Source organism: Myotis nattereri (genome assembly GCF_964212035.1).
Source record: "Myotis nattereri genome assembly, chromosome: 1".
Taxonomy (NCBI): Eukaryota; Metazoa; Chordata; class Mammalia; order Chiroptera; family Vespertilionidae; genus Myotis; species Myotis nattereri.
The window spans coordinates 96766933-96790503 of record NC_138075.1 but is presented as its reverse complement, the minus strand read 5'-3'; the positions used below and the strand labels follow the sequence as shown (position 1 = coordinate 96790503).

The 23571-nt window shown below is 41.2% G+C and overlaps 1 protein-coding gene across 1 annotated transcript in view; it reads right to left on the bottom strand.

Moving 5' to 3' along the window:
- Positions 1–2230: 2230 nt before the first annotated feature.
- MKX (mohawk homeobox) overlaps positions 2231–23571 on the bottom strand; it is a gene marked incomplete at both ends in the record, with an annotated part of 77582 nt that continues 56241 nt past the window's right edge. The window contains 2 exons of the mRNA XM_081105991.1: positions 2231–2456; positions 2522–2549. Of these exons, the coding sequence (XP_080962117.1) occupies positions 2231–2456; positions 2522–2549 (254 nt within the window). The remainder of the gene's footprint in view (positions 2457–2521; positions 2550–23571) is intronic.

The window sequence follows — 23571 nt, the reverse complement described above, 5'->3', positions numbered from 1 at the left end:
ATTTCTCTGCAACATAAATTATGAGTTAGATTTTTAGCTGCTGGCTCAGCATTGTTCAAGATTCTTTTATAGGATTAGGGGGACTTTGGTTTCCAGAAAATGTTAAGCAGCAGGAGAAAGAAGTTAAAAGTACTTGCAATTGGAGATATTGCCAAGGATGTGCTAATTATAGAACCTTCTTGATATGTTTATAGGCCAGACTCCAAGCTTTGGTATGTAAAAAACACACACATATGAGTAGCCATCCTATATTGGCTTGTCATCCACACTTTATAACATCGAACACATTTGCTGATTTCTTTTTTTAAAAATGCCAACAATGAGTTATAACCAATTCAAATAAAAACAACCAGCATCCATTCTTCTAACTGGAATATGTCAAAACAAAACAATTTATTAAAATATTTAATACCAGAATAACTTATAATAGTATGAAAAAGAGTGAAGTACTTGTCTTTAGTTTTCATTGATATGATCCCATTTTGACAAAATTGTTTTACAAAGACTGAAAAGCTTTTTATAATGATTTGTAACTACTTAAGGATGGAAACCAAAAGAACGCATACTTCATCTGCTCATACAGTCATAACTTACATACCTTGCGTTGCACTTGTTTTTACTGAAAACAGCAATTTAGAAAACAAAGTAAAAATATGTACAAAATATTTTTATATCAAATTATTTTCATACACTAAATAAACCCAATCCCCAAATGCTATGTTACATGAAAAAGTGTCCTACAATTTACGTCAAGATTGATATTGTCCACATATGGACTAGAGCAGCCTTTGGTTTTAAAAGCATTTTGCAAAATAAAATAAAAAATGTCACCATATGGCTGCACTACTGGCTCTCATTCACACTCACAAAAACGCTTTCCAGTTTAAAAAAATTACAAAATATATTACATACACATAAAAACTTCCCCCATGAAAGAGTGAAATCCTTTTTACATCTCTGTGGCACATACACACTGTTATATTTGGTGTCTCCACTTTTATTCAAGTTTCAAGCTGATTTGAGTATTATTGTTTGATTATAAAAGATATTCTTCTTTCTTCATATTGATTATTCTCACTCAATGATAGCCTAATTTAGAAACAAAATGTTCTTTCTTTTAATGCACAATTTCATTTAATTTTTACTTAAAGTCTTACTTGGCAAACTTTAGAGACTGTTTGTTTTATTGTCCATATGTTTTAAATTTAAAAATCAATTTTATGTGTGTATATATATATATATATATATATATATATATATACATATACACACACACAGAGATTCATTTCTTTAATTATCTTGTTCTCATTGCAAAATAAATTGCCCATCAGCAATTGTAATTTGAAATGAACCAAATAAAAGGTTTTTAGCCATTCCTTAAGAAAAGCAATTTCCATTACAAAAATAGCAAACAAGTTTATATTTTAAAACTAAGCAATAAGTTTACTTCTACACAGAAAAATTTCGAGTTATCTATATAATAATTTTTTTAAAAAAACTTCAGCAAAACTTGAGAAAAAGAAAATCCAAATTAACTCTAAAGGGCATGTATTTTCTAGCAGTGCTTGGAAAAAGCTTTTTTGATCACAACGTATTCATTGCGATTCTTCTTAATTTTACACACTATGTGATCACTGCACCTTTCATTTTGAAAGTTTGTAATGTATTAGATATGCAAGCAAGATACATGCATAAACGTCTTACTGTCACTCTGCAAAGAACACCGAACAATTTTAAGTACGGCAGAAATTTTTCTTAAAGGAACATTTCCTTTGGGCAGAATGGATTTCCAAGTTTTCACATGTGAATTATTGAATATATTTCAAGGGCTTTTGGCAATTATGGTTTCAGTCTTGGAATGGTCAGGTCCATCTGGAACGACACACAGAGAGTAATAAGCATTATGGCGTTGTCATTTTGAGGCATAGCTGCTCTGCTGTGCCCACGTTGTAGCTGATTTTCAGGAAGCAAGGCACTTACTGTGAGGGCAATGCAGACATTGTATGCATAGTTTGAATAACATAAAATAAGTTAATACTTTTGATTAAAGTGAGGGTTTTTATAATTTATATGTCTTTTATAGAAGCAACTACATGAAATATTTAGGATATTTAAAAATAAGAAGACATTTCAAAGGGAGCCATTATCACTCCTGCTTCAGCTCTCAAGATGAGGATTTGTGAGAAAACTCTGTGTGAAGGACAGCCACTGGTCTGCAACGCGCAGACTGTCAGAACTGCTGGGCCAGGGGCACTTTGACTGTCTTCACTTCTGCTATATGTGACGACTTCTGGATGATGCAGCTGGCGGTTCCCTGCAGTCTGTCTTTTCCTTGTGCGAGATTCGTTAAGGCCATAGCAGCATTGATCTCCTTCCAATATGTGTCATCCTTGCTCAACCCCTTCCTGTTAGCTGCACTGGATTGAAACAAAACAAAAAGAAAACGGTCAAACTCACTGCAGCTACACAGAAAATGGCAACACTGGAAAGCACAAACAGCACATCAAAACCTATTGCTCACCTCTTATTGGATCCATTTTCCAGAGTGTCTGTAAAGAAAAACAGAAATTCAATTACTTTTCTTTCTCTTTTAATCTCAGGAGTTTCATCATGAATTACCAGGAATAAAAGTTCATCAGAAAATATGGTTGCTCACATTTCTCTCTCTCTCTCTCTCTCTCTCTCTCTCTCTCTCTCTCTCTCTCTCTCTTCTCTCCTCCTTCTATCCCTCACTTCCACTCTGTGAAAATAAATGGAAGACATACCCTTTGATGAGGATTAACAACAACAACAAAAAAAGGTGGTAGGTTTTTTGTTTTGTTTTTTTAACAAAGATAAAGTAGTTTAAATTAAAATGAAAAAAATAATCTTCACAAAGAAGCAGGCACATGATAAGGACAAGTAATAAAGAACAAAAAGTAGCTCTCACAGACATAAAGTAGTCTAAGGTTAATTTATTTGGAGAAATTGGGCCTTTTCACAAGGAGGAGAACGATATAGCGAGGTTCTGGTCCTGGTGCTGGTTCCACCCCACACTAAGCTGCCATGTACTTTTGGCCAGATCATGGTGCCCCACAACATCTAGGGTGAAAGTTCCTCAACTATAAAATGGGTGCCACTGGCTCAATATTCTAAGATTTCAAAGGAATCAAACCTCCATCTTTGAAAAAGCACTGGCAGCTGGTTCCCTCAGGCTGTATGCAAAAGAGTAACAGACCCAGCGCTGACAGCAACACAGGAGTCCCTGTCATATTCAGATCAGCAGGCACCAGTCTCCAAAAGAACGCCTCTTCTGCTGCTCCCTCACTCAGAACACTAATGTCAACCGGTGCCACATCACTATAAACCAGTGGTTCTCAACCTTCTGGCCCTTTAAATACAGTTCCTCATGTTGTGACCCAACCATAAAATTATTTTCGTTGCTACTGTTATGAATCGTAATGTAAATATCCGATATGCAGGATGGTCTTAGGCGACCCCTGTGAAAGGGTCGGTCGACCGCCAAAGGGGTCGCGACCCACAGGTTGAGAACCGCTGCCAGAGACAAAGCAGGTTCTTGATCCTGATCTTGATCTCTGGGTCACTCCTCTGGCTAAACGAATTGGCAACACAAAGTGGACAGGTAGAGGGAAAGAGAGGCTACCAGCATGACAGGGAAGAAGGGACAAAGGAGTGGGGTTGGGACTCCCCCTCAGCCTATGAGACTCCAAAACTAGACAGCGGTTAAGTCAGCGCTATCAACAACCACGTGACCAAGCAGCTACAGAATGAGGCGCTGTGCCGCACACAGGAGACCGAAAAACACAGTGTTTGCTCAGGGCCCTCTTCTAGCTCGAGAGCCTTTGGAAAGCTGTCTCTTCCTAAGCCTTTCCTTTTGTTTTACCAGCTCCAACCCAATACTTCTGAAGGTAATTTATTCCCCTGGCAATGCTTCAGGCTAGATTGGCCATGCGGAAAAACATCAACATGATCATAATATAGTCCAACCAGGGCAAAAATTCCAAGAGAAGATGTGGTCAAGAGAATATAATCACAAAGCCATGTAGCTAGGGCAGCTAAACTTTGATGCCCTCCATGAAGGAAAAAATGGGGAAAGCCTATTAACATATCGTAAGTCAGGCCTCATGGTGTAGACCGGGAGACAATTCTGGGTCACTGTGAGCTCTTTGTGCAATCTTTCACTCTGGGAGCTTAAAACAAACAAACAAACAAACAAACAAAACAAAAGCTTTTAGTGAATAAACGATAAGGTTGTTAGGAAGAATAAATGAGATAATGCATGTCTGGCCCAAAATGGAATAAGAATTGTTGTTAGTTCCTTTGGTCTCCTTCCGTTTTAGAGATCCTTTGGGGAAATAATTGGATCCGTGAGCCATTGGATGCTCAGCCTCTGAATCTTCTGGCTTAGGCAGACCTGAATGATTAGCTATACTTGTGCTGCTTTTGGAATTACAAAATTACTCATGTAAATGGAGGAAAAGAATGACAAGTTTCAATTTCCACAACTGATAATCCTAGTTCAAGATGACTTCCTATGTGCCAGGCACTATTCTAAGTACCTTGTATCTTAATTTATTTAGTATTAATGACTCTGTGTGTGGACAGCATGTCCCTGTTACGTCCGCTGAACCATTCTTTGCTTAGTACTGTTCTCTTTAAATCTTTCCTCAGTACTGACAGAGGCAAGGCGCTACCATACACAGAACAAGTCAAGGCCTTTGTGTAAGAGGAAGAAGGCCAGCACATTGGACATTTTATGGGGCGGGGCGGGCGGGGGGAAGTCAGGCCTTTGCTCAATTTTGCCCACAAATTGCAACAATTCTATTGCCAGAGTGAAGCGATAGGTTGTGGAGATATTTATTCACTGGAAAGACCTGGCAAATGCGGAATAAGTTCCGTGAAGCTTAAATAACATTAGGGAAATAACAAAACATAACTTAGAAAAGACCATGTAATTGATGTTCTGGCTCACAAACCAAGCAGTCTCGCATGCACGAAGGGCCAGAATCAGGCTCCCCACCTGAATGGCCAACCTTGAGAGCACTTCTTGCACAGACGAGAAGGATGCCTGTAGCTATCAAATAGGTAATGGGTTACAGAGCCCAGAAATGTCGGAATGGAGGCTGTCTATGGAAAGGGAGCATGTAATTCACTGTTAAGCTTCAAGGAGAGCTTCTAGTTGAGAAAAAGAGTGAAGCCGTAGGTCCCGCAGTCCCCTGAACGTCTGTACTCCCTGTGACTGCCTCCTTGAACTTGTGCCACTGAGAAACAAGTTTACTACAGCCAACTGTGAGATTATAAAATTCTGCTTACTCTTTGGGTATATGTGTTTTACAGTTTGGTGCCTATGAAAATACCTTTGAAGTGTAAAAACACAGACTCCAATCCCCACTCGGGTATTCCTAATTAGTTTCACAAATTTCAACAATGTACTCGGCAGAATTTCAAAGACTGAATCCTGTATTTCATTTCTAAGGCAGACGATATCGGCAGTATCCTTAGGTATGGAATCGGGTTTCCAGAAACAGAAGAAAAATCTTCATAAAAAGTAATGTATAGAAGAAACATTTTGATTCTTCATCAATAGTTAATACTAAACAGCATGTAACAAGGCTCTATGTCAAACATTTCAAACCAATAAGAAAAAGCTGACTACCACAGCTTTGGAGGGCAGGGTGGGGGTGGGGGTGGGGGTGGGTTGGTGCGTGGGGGCAAAACGGGGTCATCTCTGTGTCCAGAGTGGTTTTGTTTCAAAACCTAAATTGGTGTTAAAAGGGCATGCTTTCCTGCTACTGTTACTGGGGGACTGCCCGTTGTCACTAGGATATTATGCATCTGAGAGCCTCCTCCTGCAGTGCAGTGTTTCTAGTTTCCAGTGCTTTCAGAAGAAAGATAGAAAACAGGGTCCCTTTCACTCAGAAACATTTGTCCTTTCGTAGGTAAACAAAGAACTATAAAGACCTGGGAGTTTGGGGAATTTTTTTTTTCTATTTGTTATGCTGAGGTACAATCTGGGGAAATGCCCCAGGAATTTTAGAGAACTGGTATCACTTATGGAGAACTCAGGAAATACACAATTCACTATCACATTAAATAATTATATTAAATATAAAGTTTTTTTTTCTTATGCTCTTTTCCTTTGCAGTTTAAACTTTTGCTGGCTCTCATCAGGTTCAAGTATTTTGCGCCCTTTTAGTCAATTGTCAGTATTTAAGGAGTGGTGGGTGTTGACCCATCACCAGTGCTCAGGGGCTCATGTCACTTCTGCCCACTGCAGACATGTGGTCTCACCGCCTCCTCTCCAGAAGTGGCACCCAGTAGCTCAATCTGACAGGAGAAGGAAGGATTCTGAATGCTGCTGAAAAGAGGGCACCCATCAGTCTGAGCTAGAGCAGACGTTTCGCTGCTGCTAATTAACATGCACAGACTTCTGTCTGACTGCCCCCTACCCTCTGCTCAGCTGCAGCTTTCACTCTGCAAGTAGCTTGGCTCAGCCTCTCCAAAGTCTGGGCTAAAATGCCTTTTCAGATTCTAAGGTTCCAAAAATCAGCTATGCTGTCAATTACCATAAAAGCAACTGGTTGGCAGTAACAACTTATTCAACCAGCCAAAAGAGCGTGTTTTAAGACCAAAAAATGAAAAGGAAAGGAAAAAAAAAGAGGTGCGTTGTTAGGAAAATCTTGAACATTGTAAAACCCAAACCATGTTGAAACTTACTAGTAAAGTGGGGCCATCCTTGGTTTGGACATGTGTTTCCTTATAAAGTTAAGTAGAGAAAGAATTATACAGAAAATCCAGGTCTACTGCAACTCTGTGGGCAAAGTGTTCATTCATTTTTGCCGGGGTCCAGCACCAGAAGGTCCAGGGTTTCCCAAAGGTGTAGACGGAGTCGGCGAAGAAGGAATGACACGGAGACAGCGTTCAGTTGATCAGCAGCCTAGCCAGGATCTCCAGCCAAGTTCTGGTTTCGATCTCCAGAGAGGTTCTGCTTAGGATCTCCAGCCAGGTTCTGTGTCCATGGTCTCTTGCTAGGTTCTCCAGCCAGGTTCTCCAGGTTCTCCAGCCAGGTTCTGTAGCCATGTTCCCTCGCTAGGTTCTCCAGCCAGGTTCTGTCCAGGTTCTCCAGCCAGGTTCAGTCACCAGGTTCTAGTCAGGTTCTCTTGCCAATTTCTGTAGTCAGGTTCAGTCCAGGATCTTTTGCCATGTTCTCTTGCTAGGTTCTGTCTCTAGGTTCTGAGGCCAGTTTCTGTCCAGGATCTTTTGCCATGTTCTCTCCAGCGAAGTTCTTCTGTCTCTAGAGAATGTTCTGTGTAGGTTCTATGCCAATTTCTGTCTCTCTCTTGTTCTGTGTTCTTACATCTGTATTTATACCAGTTGATTCCAATCCTATCAATCTCTATTACAAAGGTTAGGGCGTTTCTTATCTCCATTCCAGGGAGTAAAGATTATGTAGCTTAAGTATGATTGTTCATAGTTAAAGTGATTAATTATCCGCCTGGCACTTAGTTAAGAGGTTTTATTCCCTCCCTAACTTCAGGGGAAAATCCCTACCTGGGGAAACAACCTTTCTCAGAGACCTTGGTTAAAACACATAGTGCCAAGAAGGTGAGCAAACATTTTAAGAACAGTATGCCATATATGCCAGGTCCTTTGAAACAGCAAGGATGGACCGGCTCCCGGCACATTTTGATAAATGCCAATTTAGAAACACATTAATTCTGGTATATATTCCTGAAATAGGAGTTATAGGCATAAAAAGAGACAAAAATATGGCCATTTTTTCCCCAATTTAATCAATAAGCTCTAAAGTTGGGAAGTTTTTAAATGTTCCACAAAATATTACACCCACTAAAATGTAAATAAAATTAAATATGATTAAGAATATGTGTATTTTTTATTTATTTTTATTTTTTTGTTAATATTCACCTGAGGATATTTTTTCCCCATGGATTTTTAGAGAGAGTAGAAGGGAGAAAGAGAGACAGAGAGAAACATTGATATGAGAGAGACACATCGATTGGTTGCCTCCCCACCCATCCTTACTGGGGTTGGGGATTGCAACTGAGGTACATGCCCTTGCCCAGAATCCAACCTGCAAACCTTCAGTCCCAGGGTCGATGCTCTAATCACCTATCCAAACTGGTCAGGGTGAGAATATGAGTATTTTTAATTAAATAATCTAAAAATCATACAATATGTTTTCCTAAATTAAAATAGAACAAGTCAGAGCTCCAGATGTTTGACAACTGTGTTACCTTGCATTTGGGTCAGTTCAGGGGCCATGACTGGTGACAGCAGGTGTGGACAGCCAGAGTTTAGTGTGTTTCTGATCTCAGATGTCCCAAGAGCCCCCAAGACACCAGATCAGTTTCTGGAATAGTTACATACTTGGAACAAGTGAGATAAAACACCAGGCTCTGATGAATAGAGCAGATAGAAAACCTCGCTGAAGATTTTGAAATACCGATGGCTCCAAATTCATAGAACCTTACACCAAATGGACTGAGCAATTGCGGGCTCCCTGCTGCCTATCACTAGGGTCTCTCTCTACTTCCACACACAGTAGATCCAGCCTGGGCTTGCACACAACTACAGATTGGATCCATTGTGACTCTACCTTCCATTCCTTTTAAAAATACCATATGTTGTTTTTCTCTAATAAGAAAAGACAGGTTCACTTCAGAAAATCTGGGGGAAAATGTAAAAGAGAAAATAAAGGACATTTTAGGGATAACATATTAATATTTAGATATATGGCCTTTCAAGCAAGTTTATATACATTTTTTAAATGGAGTGATTCTGAATATGTTTTATAATTAGCTTTATTCACTGAGCTATTTTAGCCTTACTCTTTATTAATAAACTAGAGTCCCAGTGCATGAAATTCATGCGTGGGGGGTCCCCTCAGCCCAGCCTGCACTCTCTCCAATCCGGGACCCCTCAGAGGATGTCCCACTGCTGGTTTAGGCCCAATCCCTGGGACATCCCTCTCACAATCCAGGCTGCTGGCCCCTAACTGCTCACCTGCCTGCCTGCCTGGTTGTCCCTTGCTGTCCCCCCACCCCCAGAGGGCCTAGTCACCTCCAACTGCCCCCCTCTGCTGGCCTGGTCACCCTAACTCCCCCCCGGCCTGGTCACCCCTTACTGCTGCCCATCCCTGCAGGCCCGGTTGCCCCCAACTGCCCCCCACCAGCCTGGTCTCCCTCAACTGCCCTGCCACCAGCCTGGTTGCCCCCAACTGCCCCCTACCAGCCTGGTTGCCCCTAATTGCCCCCCTTGCCAGCCTGGTCACCCCCAACTGCTCTCCCTGCTGGCCTTGTTGCCCCCATGCAGTCTGTTGTTCTGTTGTTTGGTCGTCCCTCACTAACCCCCCTGCCAGCCTGGTCGCCCCACACAGCCTGCTGTTCTGTTGTCCGTCTGGATATTCTGGTCGTGAAGGCCCCTGGCTTTTTATATATTAGGATAAGATAATAATCTACCATTTGGCCTTCCTTGATGTGACAGTGGTTTTTGCCTGTAAAATAAAAACAGCTTGAAAAAATTCAAAGTCCAGCATCATCTAATGTAAACGTGAATACTGAGAGACTCCAATGTTACAAAAAGGGGTTATCTTTAAAACAACAATTACTAATATTGATTGAATGCTTATTCTCATGCCAGGCATTCTACAACTGTTATCTCTGGTTAAATGCTTACAATAACCCTGCAAGAGAGCATCATGGTCCTTATTTATAAACTAGAGGCCCGGTGCATGAAAATTTGGGCACTCAGGGGGTCCCTCAGCCTGCACCCTCTTGCAGTCTGGGACCCCTCAGGGGATGTCCACCTGCCAGTTTAGGCCTGTTCCCTGGGGGATTTGGCCTAAGCTGGCAGTCAGACATCCCTCTGGCAGCCCGGGAACCCTTGGGGGATGTCCAACTGATGGGGAGTGGGCCTAAGCCACAGTCAAACATCCTTAGCGCTGCTGAGGATGCGGGAGATTTTGAAATACTGATGGCTCCAAATTCACCCGGCTTGTGGCTGAGTGGAGCTCCCGCTGTGGGAGCACACTGACGACCAGGGGGCAGCTCCTGCATTGAGTGTCTTCCCCCTAGTGGTCAATGCATATTATAGCGACCGGTCATTCCCGGTCGTTCCGCCATTAAGGTCATTTTGCATATCACCCTTTTATTATATAGGATGACACTGTAGTTTAGAGGAGTCCAGAAACTTGCAAAGGACTCAGTTGTAGGCAATAGGAGTTGTGAGACTCACTCCCAGTCATCAGACTCTGAAGGCCATGTTTTCACTGCTGCATTCCTTTATCCAAGTGATCTCAGTTGCTAAAGTCACTTTCAAGGACCCTGACAAAGCCCAATACATTGTTTACATAGAAAGTCTATGGAATGATAACCTATCAAAAACTTATTAAACACCTTTTTTGTTCTTTTTACTAGTATTTTAGACTCTAGAGATACAAAACGACTTTTTTTTTCTCCTTATAATTTAACCTTTAATATCAAAATATCTGTCGAAATCACAGAATTGGGACTCTAAATAAGCTCTCTTGAGGTCCTTTTCACACTTTAGTTAGAGTGACATTTTAACAGATGTGATATCTGTATAATCATTCTTTTCTTAGCAGTGAATTACTTCTAAATAACTTCTAGACAGCTGTTGCTGCAACACTTTTAAAGGACATTTTTGTGGTTACCCTCTCTTTAAGTAGTTAGAGCTTTTGAATGAGTAAAGATAAATCATTCTAAGTGATTTTTCCCAAAAAGGAAGGGAAAAAACCCCAATAATCCATAACACTTACCTATTGATGACTAAACTGCTTCTTCCAATTCCACTGACTAAAAAATAAGTTCCACTTGAAATCTTCACATGACAGGAAGAGGTTGCAACTAAAGCTTAGGGAATGTCAGGGTTACTGCTTTCAGAAGAGTTATTGGAGCCTGAGTTCTGTGAGCCTTGAGATGGGGGATCTTTGCAAGCTTTCTGAATAGTGAGAATTATATAATGAAATCCTTCTCATCTTCATGGATGGATCTAGTATTTTTTCCCTTCTGTAACATACTAGCTAAACTATTTATCCTGGGCACTTAAAGAATGAATGGCTTCCAAAATCATTTCAAAGAAAAATCTTTTCCAAAAATTAAGCCAGTTTTTCCTCCAGCCATGACTTCCCCACTCTGGCCAAAGATTCTTTTCCTTTCTACTACCTCTCCTGTGGGCTGGCCCCTCCACAGCTAATGATGCCCAGATGTCCAGGGTCTACAGGATGCCCACCTTTAGCTGCCTTTCTGTCAATGCACCATCCCCTCTATCTCCTGCTACAAAATAAAAATAAGAACTACACTTTTCTATTTTGGACCAATAGTGAAGAGTCCCTGGTCAGGATGGGGGTAAATTGACATCTGAAAGCCTCCAGGATAGATCATATTTCCATCAATACCACCAACAGCAGAACATCTTTATTGTTCCAGGAGCACCCATGTCTGTGGGTAAGCCTGTGAGAGTGCTGCTTGGTTCCTTGTCAGTTAGGGAGTTATGGCTTTGATGGCTTTCCTCATTATGCAGAACATAAGAGCTGGAGGCTGGTGGCTTCTTATTAAGCCCCAGCTGCACCTTTGTTCTGATAAAATGCACACTGATTCTGACCTCATCTGCCTGGGCTGGAGGACTTAAGGTATAGGCAATGGCATTTATAAGTTAAAGAAACTTTTCAAATAAGTAGAGTACCAACCAATTGTAATGTCTCAACTTTACTTTCAAGCTTTTTCACAAAATATATTAAATACTAGAGGCCTGGTGCACAGATTCGTGCACCTGGGGGGGGGGTGTTCTTCAGCCTGGCCTGTGCCCTCTCGCAATGTGGGACCCCTCGGGGGATGTCGGACTGCCAGTTTCAGCCCAGTCCCCACAGGCCAGGACAAAGGACCCCACTAGTGCACAAATTCGTGCACCGGGCCTCTAGTATGCATATAAGATTTTTGGTTAATCTCTTCCTGCCCTCCCCTTTCGCCCTTTCCCTCTGAGATTTATCAGTCTGTTCCATGTTTCCATGCCTGTGTGTTGAGTGTCTGCCCCCTGGTGGTCAGTGCGCATCATAGCTACTGGTCAAATAGTTGAATGGTCGAACAGTCGAACAGTCACTTAGGCTTTTATAGGTTCTTTTAAAAAAAACCTTTATTGTTAAAATTATTACATATATTCCTATCCCCCCCATTAACTTCTTTTAGCCCCTGATCCTGTCCCCTCACCCTTCCCAGCCTTCACCACCCTATTGTCTGTGTCCATGGGTTATGCATATTTGCATACAAGTTCTTTGGTTGATCTCTTCCTACCCACCCACCCACCCCTGCCTTCCCTCTGAGATTCGACAGTTTGTAAATATTCTTGATGTTAAGTTACTCTCCATACTCCATCTACAAAGATTGTCCCTCTGTGATCTCAAAGGCTCTACCTTTCCAAAGTCTAACATTTTCAGTCTGAAACTTCACTTTGAAGATTAGAATGAGGTCTATGGGGAGGCAATTATCGGTGAGTGATCAAAAGGAGGTCTGGAATATTAAATATTCTTGTTTCCATTATTAGCTCATCATTACGAACTATGAGTGTGGTCTGGTGTGAGGCACGAGGCAGTATAGTACAGTGGTTGGAGCCCAGACCCTGGTACCAGACAGCAGGAGTTGAACTCTTGCTTTACCACACACTGTCTGTGTAATAGCTGGCCAGCTGCTTGACTTTCCCCCCTATCCTAGTAAAATGGGGCTAATAATAGTAAGCCTATAGGCTTGTTATGAAGACCATCTGATTTAATCTTTTGTAAAAGACAGTTTGAGCACATATATTTAGTACTATATAAATCCTGTAAAATGAAAGAAAGTTAGCCTTCTCTCTTACTTTTTTTTATATTTAGAATATGGGGTCGATTTCAGTCACCAGAAAATTTTGTATTGTCCAGAGATTTAATATGAAAACCATTATGTAAAGATGAAATATTTCAACCCATCAGCTCAGAACAATGAATTAAATGTGCAGAATCTATCATCTTCAAAGATAAAAAAAGCTTTCTGGCACTATTTTGTGCCAAAGCACCACAACATGCCAAGACAAAATGCACTGGAGCCACTTTAAAGAATATCTTCTAATTTTAAGTATCTAATAGATTTTGTTACTTCATTTTCTCAAGGAGAATATTGGAGATGTTCCTCAAAATGTTTCATCCATGAAAGCTCAGTTTTTAGCCAAAGTTTCAGAAAAATGACTTCTTAACTATGCATGAATAACTTCTGTGTGCCTGTGTTGCAAGGGGCATTAATTGTTTATAAAAGCATTCCTTTTTACATGCAAGTTGGCCCATTATTCTGAAAATTGAATGGACTTACTCTGATTCTTAGCTGAAGCTTAATGAGGGCTATTTTTCTTGAGATCAACTTCTAACAGCTACACTGCAGTTCTAGAAGGTTGACTTATTTAATAAATATACAGTTGAATAGTGTTAAATTACAAAATACTAATATGACTTTATTCAGCAAAAAGACCATTGAAATAAAGAAAAAAAAGGCATTTTTAACAATCTAGAAATTAGCTGGAAAGTCTGGCTCCATCCATGTATTTGACAAGGTCTTCGGTATCTCTGAAAAACCATCTTTCTGTATATGAACTGCTGGGCATCTTTAAACTGGCTCACATTATTGCCATTCTTTTCAAATTCCTCAAATTAGCATCTCTATAAATGACTCTTCAGACTAGGAGATCTTAATGTTAAACCTGCCTGATTGCATAATCACTAAAAATGACACAATAAGAGATGATGGCCCAAGCCAATTTGGCTCAGTGGACTGAGGAGTCCCGGGTTCGGTTCCAGTCGGGGCACGTGCTTGGGTTGCGGGCCCGATCCCCAGTAGGGGGTGTGCGGGAGGAAGCCGATCCATGATTTTCTCTGATCATTGATGTTTCCGTCTCTCTCCCCCATCCCTTCCTCTCTGAAATCAATAAAAACATTTTTTTTTTTTAAAAAAAGAGATGATGTTCACAACTTTCTTGGATCTTTCCAAAGAGTAGCAAATGGCAGTTTTCCTACTCACAGTTCATTTGCTGCATTTATTAATAGAAAAAAACACATTTTATACATAAGATGCATGGTATTACCAGGCCTTCTTCTACAGTTTAAATGCATTTCAATTTCTTAATACACTTAAAATGTTAAAATTGTACTTGGAATGTTGCTGTTCTATGTTCACACATTTCTACATTTAAAGGTTCTGTGATTTTCTGTTTTTAATTTCAGAAACAGTCATTTAAAGTCTAAACTGGGGAGGAGAGAGCCTTTGAAATAAAATTCGGAAAGTTTATGGCTCTGAAGGGCAGGATAAGTTAAAAAGGAACTAGGCATAAAGATGTAAGTGCCTTGACTTGTCTTGGCTGTGGGTGGAGGTCCAAGAATACTTAGTCAAGAAATTTCTGATGACCTGTTTTGACCAAGAGATTACCAAATAACCCCTCTCTACTTCAAATCTTGCCAGAGGGATGCACTCTAAATTTTGCCAAGGGATCTACATCCCACACCATTTGTTAAACTATTCCACTATCATCACCTAAATTTAAAATACAAAAGATCTAGAAAAAAAGTGGGAGATAATTTCCTTAAACCTAACAAGATGATATGTTTAGGGAGAAAACAAAACACATTTTATAGCTCAAAACCACCTTTTTGTACAATAATTTGTATAAGGCACAGATGTGTCTTAGGACCATAGAACAATAGTTAGCTGACTTGCTAATTATATGACCTTGGGAAATTATTTATGCACACTGTATCTAAGTCTTTAGCTATAAAGTGGGGATAATGATTACATATACTTCCCCAGGTTGCTGTGAGGATTAAATGACATACAGGAAGTTCTCCTGGATAGGTTCTTGGAAACTGCGACTTTAAGTGAAACAGCATGTGAGGAAACAAGTTTTACCATAGGCTAATTCAGTGATTTTCAACTGTTTTCATTTAATGGCATACATAACCTAATTACTGAAATTCTGCAGCACATCAAAAAATATATTACACTTTTTTGCCGATCTGATAAAGAAAAAAAGGTATAATTTTGATTCATTCATGCCAAGTGGCTATTGTTGTGTTGGCTGTTGTCAGTTTTTTACTTGACCTTCTAAGGGAAAAGAATACTAGTAAATAGTCAGGTCTTGCATGTTTTAAAAACTCTTGCAGCACACAGGTTGAAAATCACGGGGCTAATCAATAGAAACAAGAGTTAAGTTTCTATGGCATGTTCTGAAAACAAAAATATCACCAAACTTCTAAGTAAAGACCCAAATTACTTCTAATATTAAACATTAAAATAAATATGAGCTAAACATACATTTTAAAAAGATGAATAAAATCTCTCAAGAAAATGGCAGCATAGGTAATCGTCCCTACATGCCACCTCCCATAACCACATCAAAATTACAACTGAAATACAGAACAACCATCATTCAGAACCACCTGAAAGCTGGCTGAATAGAAGTCCTACAACTAGAGAAGTAAAGAAGAAAGCACATTGAGACTGGTAGGAAGAGCAGAGGTAGGGAATGGGCTCATTTGACAACCACGTGTGCTGTTTTTTTTAATTAGGAGGGAGACCTTCTCTTTGGAGGCCTCCTGTGAGGAGCAAGGGTCCCAGTCCCACACCAGCCTCAGCCCAGGGCTCCAAAGCTGGGAAGAGAAGTCGCCCTAACTATGTGCTGTAAAAACCAGCAGAGACTGTGGCTGAGTGACAGGGGGGCTGCTGGAAGCCCAGGTGCTCCTTTTAAAGGGCTAGTGCATGAACTTACTCAAACTCGATCCCTCTGGGCTCCAGTGCAGGTAGCTTTGGGGGACCCAGACACATACAGGGAGAAACTGGATTGTCTGGTATCAGGGTGGGAACTCAGGGGCGGCTTCCTCCCAGATGGGGGTGCTTGCAGGGATTATTGTTTCTCTGCTGGGACCTCCCCTGTTGCAGGACTGACTGGCAGTGGCCATTCTGAGTCTCCATCAGCCTGGCTCACACTGCTATGCCCTGGTGATTCCCTGAGATCCTGGCCCATCCAATTTGCAGCCCCACCCAAGCTGTTTGCAGCAACTTTTCCATATGAATGGCCTGTCCTGGCTCAGCTTTCAGACTGCTAAAATCTCTCAAACAAGTTGCAGCTGGTGTCAGCATGCCCCAAACCTCTCAGTAAAAGGCCCAAGACCCGGCACTAGCAACAGCCTGCCTTGCTTCACAGCTGGGCCTCGCCTGGGCACCTCCAAGCCCAATACAAATAGCAAATAGCAGCTGTCTGCATATCCCTCTGTAGCTCCTGCTGGGTGGCCCCAGGAAGTGGCTGACTTTGCATCTTTCTGGAGGCCCTAGAGCCAGTGCACCCGGTGGACAGCTTTAGACCATAGCAATTTACAATTACTAAAGTCCCACTGAAGCAAGTCCTGCTCCATAGGAGTGTTTCCTGCACAGCAGCTCTCCCACTGTAGTTGCAGCTGGTCCTCACAGCCAATTGGCCTGGAGGTCAACTCCTCCCAGTGACGCCAATAGCAATCAAGGCTCAACTACAAGACTGTGCACTTAGCCCACACAGGGGTGCACCTACAGTGCCCAGCTCAGGTGACAGGGGAGGCTGAGCCACTGGGCTTTACAGTACACTTACTACACAAGTCCACTCTACCAATTCCAGGAGACATAGAAGCTCTACATAATACACAGAAACAAACACAAGGAAGCAACCAACATGTGGAGACTAAGAAACATGTCACAAATGAAAGAAACAGAAGCAAGCAAACTACTAGATACAGAGTTCCAAAACCACAGTTATAAGGTTACTCAAGGATCTTGATGAGAGCTTTGAGAGACTTAGTGAAACTTTCAAGGATCTTAGTGAGAATATCAAAGACATGAAAAAGGATCAGTCAAAAATTAAGTATACACGAATTGAAATAAAGAATAATTTACAAGGATTCAACAGTCTGGCAGAGGATTTCGAGAATCAAATCAACAAGTTGGAATATGAGGAAGCAAAAAACACCCAAGCAAAAGAGCAAAAAGAAAAAAGAATCCTAAAATATGAAGATACTATAAGGAGCTGTGGGACAACTTGAAGTGTACCAACATTCGCATTTTGCCAGAAGGAGAAAAGAGAGAGAGCAAGATATGGAAAACCTATTTGAAGAAATAATGACAGAAAATTTGCCTTACCTGGTGAAAGAAATAGACTTACAAGTCCAGGAAGCACAGAGTCTCAAACAAGAGGAACCCCAAAAGGCCCAAATCAAGATACATCATAATTAAAATGCCATGGGTTAAAGAGAAAGGGAAGTGACATCAGAGGAATAGTGGCTAAAGGGCACGTCTTTTCCTCTCACCCTGACATTTCAACAAGTTAACAATCTGTAATTAATCAAAGAAGTTCCTGCTCAACACAAATGCATGCCTGAGAGACCCACCTCTGAAACACCTAAGGTGGGCTTCCTGGAATATGTGGGGAGATGAGAAGAGAGGGAAGCATGAACATGGCTAGCCATGGATGCAGCAGCCCTACAAGGCAGTACATCTGTAGCGCAGTTGGGAACTGGCCAGGAAAGGGGAGAAAGCCAGGCTGGCCAGGAGGAACAGAAAGTTGGTGGTGGTGGGTGGGGGGCAGCCCAGCAAGGTAATCTGTGAGTGGCAAGGGGTGAGCTGCCAGCAACAGGAGAAGACATTGTCTGTCTGAGTTGTGTGGTTAGGTGCACAAGCAGTGAGAGTGCAGTGTTTGAATCACGGTGTGTTGGGAAGAGGGTCCGAGTTGTGCATATGAGCAGCAGGAGCAAACACTGAGTCAGCAGATGCCTTCCCTACAGAGCACTGGGTGCTGCCAAGTGGATCCCCAATACTGGGCCTGGTGGTGGTCTTTCAGACAAAGAAAGTAAATCAGAGCCCTCGCGGGTTTGGCTCAGTGGATAGAGTGTCAGCCTGCAGACTGAAGGATCACAGGTTTGATTCAGGTCAAGGGCACATGCCTAGGTTGTGGGGTTGTAGGCTCAATCCCCCATAGGGGGCGTGCAGGAGGCAGCTGATCAATGATTCTCTTTCATTATTGATGTTTCTATCTCTCCTTCCCCCTCTCCCTTCCTCTCTGAAATCAATAAAAATCTATTAAGAAAAAAGAAAAGTAAATCAGAGCCCTGCCCTTGATTAGACTCCCAGAACTTGCCTCTTGTTGCCCTTGGAGTTGACTCCAGGAGGATATTATTTGTGAACCAAGAGCTGTTGCAGTAGAATCACTGTTTTCCTCTAAGCCCCAGGAGGGGTGCTTGGGCTGGACCCACGGAGGTCAGGGGTTGCCATTACAGTGAGGAAAAACAAACCCCACTCCCAAGCAGCAGAGGCAGTACTGCCTTACAGAAACTGCAGAGGCTCAAAACTGTGAGGCCACAGAGGTAAAAATCTTGCGATTCAGTGCCATCTACTGGAATAGAGTAGAAAGACCTTTGGGAAAACAAAGGAGGACAACAAATACCATGAACAACCACAATAATGACGATGACCAGAAAGATAATGAAAAATCCCCAGATAGGCTGGAACACATGGAATTATCCTATATAATAAAAGCCTAATAGTGTCTGGTCATCCAGTTGCCCATTCAAACAATCAAAGCATAATATGCTAATGATATGCTAAGGCCACTCAACCACTCGCTATGACGTGCACTAACCACTAGGGGGCAGACGCTCCAACCGGTAGGTTAGCTTGCTGCTGGGGTCTGGCCGATCGGGACTGAGTGAGATGGGCCGGACATGCCCTGGAGCCTTCCCACAGTCCTTCCCTGGCTGGCCAACCTCCTGCATCACTCCCTGGCCCCGATCATGCACTGGTGGGGTCGCTCGGCCTGGCCTGCACCCTCTTGCAATCTGAGACCACTTGGGGGATGTCAGAGAGTCAGTTTTGGCCCAATCCCACAGGCCAGGCCGAGGGAACCCCACTGATGCACAAATTCATGCACCGGGCCTCTAGTGTGATATAAATGACAGAGATTTCAAGACTGCAGTTTTGAAAATACTCAACGAAATATGAGAAAATTCTGACAGGCAATTTAGTGCACTCAAAAAACAAATCAATGAACAAAATGAGTATTTTATTCAAGGAAATAGAAACTTTAAAAAAGAATCAATCAGAAATCCTGGAAATAAAGCATGCAATTAAGAAGGTCAAGAGTGAGCTGTTGACATGGATGGTCCTGGAGAGCATTATGCTAAGCAAAATAAGTCAGCCAGGGAAAGATAAATATTACATGATCTCACTCACTTGTGGAATATAATGAACAACATAAACTGATGAACAAAAACAGATCCAGAGACAGAGAAGCATCAATCAGATGTTCATACCTCAGACGGAAGGTAGGGGAAAGTGGGGGGTAAGGGGAAGAGATCAACCAAAGGACTTGTATGCATGCATATAAGCATAACCAATGGACACAGACACCAGGGGGGTGAGGGCATGAGCGTGGTGGGGGCGGGGGGGGGGCAATGAGAGGATAAGGACACATATGTAATACCTTAATCAATAAAGACAGAAAGAAAAAAAAAAGAGTGAGCTATTGAGAATAGAAAACAGTACCAGCCAGTTAAAGGACAGAACTAGTGATACTGAAAATAGTAATCACGAAATGACGCAGAGGGAAAATAAAGAAAAATCGGAGTTCTATGAGACCTCTCTGATTCCATCAGAAAAAGTAACATGAGAATCAAAGGCATTGTGGAGGAGGAAGAGAGGAAGCATGGAATGGAGAGTCTATTAAAAGAAATAGTGGATGAGAACTTCCCAAATTTATGGAAAGAACTAGACACTCAGATCCAAGAAGCAAACAGAACATTTAGTTACATCAACCCAAAGAGACTCTCTCCAAGGCACTTGGTAACAAAGCTGTAAAAAATTAATGACAAAGAAAAAATTCTGAAAGCACCCAGGGAAAAGAAGGAAGTGACCTACAAAAGAAAACCCATCAGAATTTTATTCGACTTCTCAGAGAAACTCTACAAGCCAGAAGAGAGTGGAACCAAATATTCAACCATCTGACAGAGAGAAATGACCAGCCACGTATAATATATCCAGCAAAATTATCCTTTAAATATGAAGGAGAAATAAGGACATTCGAAGACATATAGTAGCTGAGGATTTTATCACTAGAAAACCTAAATTGCAGGAAATACTCAAGGGAGTTATTCTACCTGAAACGAAGAATATAAGGTCACAACACTATGAGTGAGATTGCCAAAAAATATGTAGCATAAGCAGGGATAATTTGTGACAACAAAAACATACAAGGGGGAGGTGGAAAGGTATGAACTGGCAAAGGAAGATAAATATCAGATGCACTCAAAAGGGAAAAAAACTACAATATATTTGCAACTTCACTTTTTATAAGCCTACACAAAAGTCCCCCAAACAGGACATATAGCTTAAAAAAAAAGAGGAAATGGAGGAAAGAAGTATGGAATACCATCAAACAAAAACAACACTCAGAAGCATAAAGGAAAATAACCAAAGGAGGCACAGAGCTACCAGAAAACAAAAGATAAAATGGCTACAGGAAATCCTCATGCATCAGTAATTACCCTAAATATAAAATGATTTGAATGCACCAGTATAGAGGCACAGAGTAACGGAGTGGATCAAAAAACAAAACCCAACCATATGCTGCCTACAAGAGACACATCTAAATAGCACAAACAAAGGTGGATTCAAAGTAAAAGGGTGAAAAATGTTTCTCCAAGCAAATAATGTCCACAAAAAAGTAGGTGTTGCCATACTTACATCTAACAAAATAGATCTCAAGATAATAAAGATAACAAGAGACAAAATGGACACTTTATAATGATAAAGGGAATACTACAACAAGAAAACATAACACTTCTTAATATATATGCACCCAATCAGGGAGCACTGAAATATATTATACAGCTACTCACAGAACTAAAGGGAGAAACAGATTAAAACACAATCATAGTTGGAGACCTTAACACTCCATTGACAGCTCTAGACGGATCAACCAAATAAAAAAATCAATAAAGAAATATCAGACTTAAATGAAACACTAAACCAAATGGACATAATTGACATTTACAGAACATTTCATCTCAGAATATCAGATTATGCATTCTGTTCCAGCGCACATGGAACTTTCTCAAGGTTAGACCATATGTTGGTCACAAAACTAGCATCCACAAATTCAAGATGATTGAAATTATATCAAGCATATATTTTTAGAAATCAACTGCAAAAAGGAAGTAAAAAACCCCATAAATACATGGATATTAAAAAACATACTACTAAATAATGACTAGGTCAAAGAATAAATAAAAGATGAGATCAAAAGATATATAGAGACAAATGAGATTGATAACACAACATATCAAAAACATCTGGGATACAGCAAAAGCAGTAATAAGAGGGACATTTGTATATTACAGGCCTATCTCTGGAAACAAGAGAAATCCCAACTACACAACCTAACATCACACCTTAAAATACTAGAAAAAGAAGAACAGAAGCAACAGAAGAAAGGAAATAATAAAAATTAGAGCAGAAGTAAATGAAATAGAGAACAAAAAGACTGTATAAAAAAACCAAAGAGCTGTTTTTTTTAAAGATTAATAAAATTGACTAACCCCTTCCTAAACTCACTAAGGAAAAAGGGGAAAATACCCATATAAATGAAATCAGAAATGAGAGAGGAGAAGTCACTGCCACAACTTTTTGCAGCAGGGATTCATAATCTAGAGAAGGGGCCATGCACAAATGGTTACACTAGGTAAGAAATATAAATTTGGAAGGCACTGGGGGAACCAGGTGGAGGCCCTTCTCTAGTGGAATGGTTCTCCGAATCTCTGGACCCATAGCTTTTTATTTACTAGAATATACATTTTCCCTTTAGCAAAGCAAACAGACATCAATGGTAAGATCCGGTAAACAATAAAGGTTTATCAGGTTAGGGGATTGCCCTCAGCCATTCAGCCAGCAGTAGGTAATAATATTCAGATTTTCAGCACTTGCTGAATATCAAAGTCCATCAGCTTTCTGATGGACTTCTCACATTTATATGTTAATTACTGTTGGTCTTTGCCGCCAGCAAGTCACCACAGACATAACAGATATACAAAGAATCATACTAGAATATTATGAAAGACTTTATGCCACCAAAATTAATAACCTAGAAGAAATGGATAAGTTCCTAGAAATATATAAACTTCTTAGACTAAATCATAAAGAATTGGAAAATCTAGGTAGACCAATAAGCAGTGAGAAAATTGAAACAAACATCAAAAACCTCCCCCCAAAAGCAAAGTCCAAAACCAGATGATTTCACTAGTGAATTCTAACCTAACAAATCTTCGAAGAAGAACTAAAACCTATTCTTTTCAAATTCTTCCAAAAAATAGAAGAGGCAATACTTTTTAACACATTCTACAAAACCAATAAAACCCTGATACCAAAACCTGGCAAAGATAACACTAAAAAAGAAAACTACAGACCAATATCCCTGATGAATACAGATGCAAAAGTCCTAAACAAATTACTAGCTAATCAAATACAACAGTACATTCAAAAATAATACATCATGGTCAAGTGGGGCTCATTCCAGGGGCACAAGGATGGTTCAGCATTTGCAAATCAATCAACATAATCACCACCTTAAAAAAGAGAAAGGATAAAAATCATATGATCTTATCAATAGAGGCCGAAAAAGCCTTTGATAAGACACAGCATCCATTTATGATTAAAACATTATAGGAATAGAAGGAAAGTACCTCAACATAATAAAGGCCATCCTATCTAATAAAAGAGAAACATGGTAATTGGCGTACGACCGCTACCCTTCCCATTGGCTAATCAGGGCGATATGCAAATTAACTGCCAGCCAAGATGGCGACAGGCAGCCAGGCAGCCAGGCAGCTTAAACTGAACATGAGGCTTGCTTGCTTCAGTGACGGAGGACTGCAACGTTCCCCACCTGCCTTGCCGGACTCTGAGCCTGCAGTTTGAAACATAGTTACAAATATAGAAGCTAAACAAAACCCCAGAAACCAGCTTTCAGCAAGCTGGGATCACAGAGCTGGAGTTGATACAGAGTTTCAATTATAGAACCTAAACAAACCACATACCTGCTTTCAGCAGCTGAGGCCTCAGAGCTGGAGACAGGCTAAATCTGGCCCAGAATAAAAAAAAGAAAAAGAAAAAAAGGAGCAGTTGGGAGCTTCAGTCCCAGCCTGAAAACAGCCCTCAGCCCCTCACCCAGACGGGCCAGGCACCCCAGTGGGGACCCCCACCCTGAAGGGTGTGTGACCAGCTGCTAACAGCCATCATCCCCTCACCCAGGCTGGCCAGGCACCCCAGTGGGGACCCCCACCCTGAAGGGTGTGTGACCAGCTGCAAACAGCCATCATCCCCTCATCCAGGCTGGCCAGGCACCCCAGTGAGTGTGTGACAGCATGTGGCGCCCCAACCCCCCCACCCCATGGGCCCTGCTCTGTGTGTGACGGGGTAGAGCCATAACCTCCCCATCGGCCCTGCCCTGAGT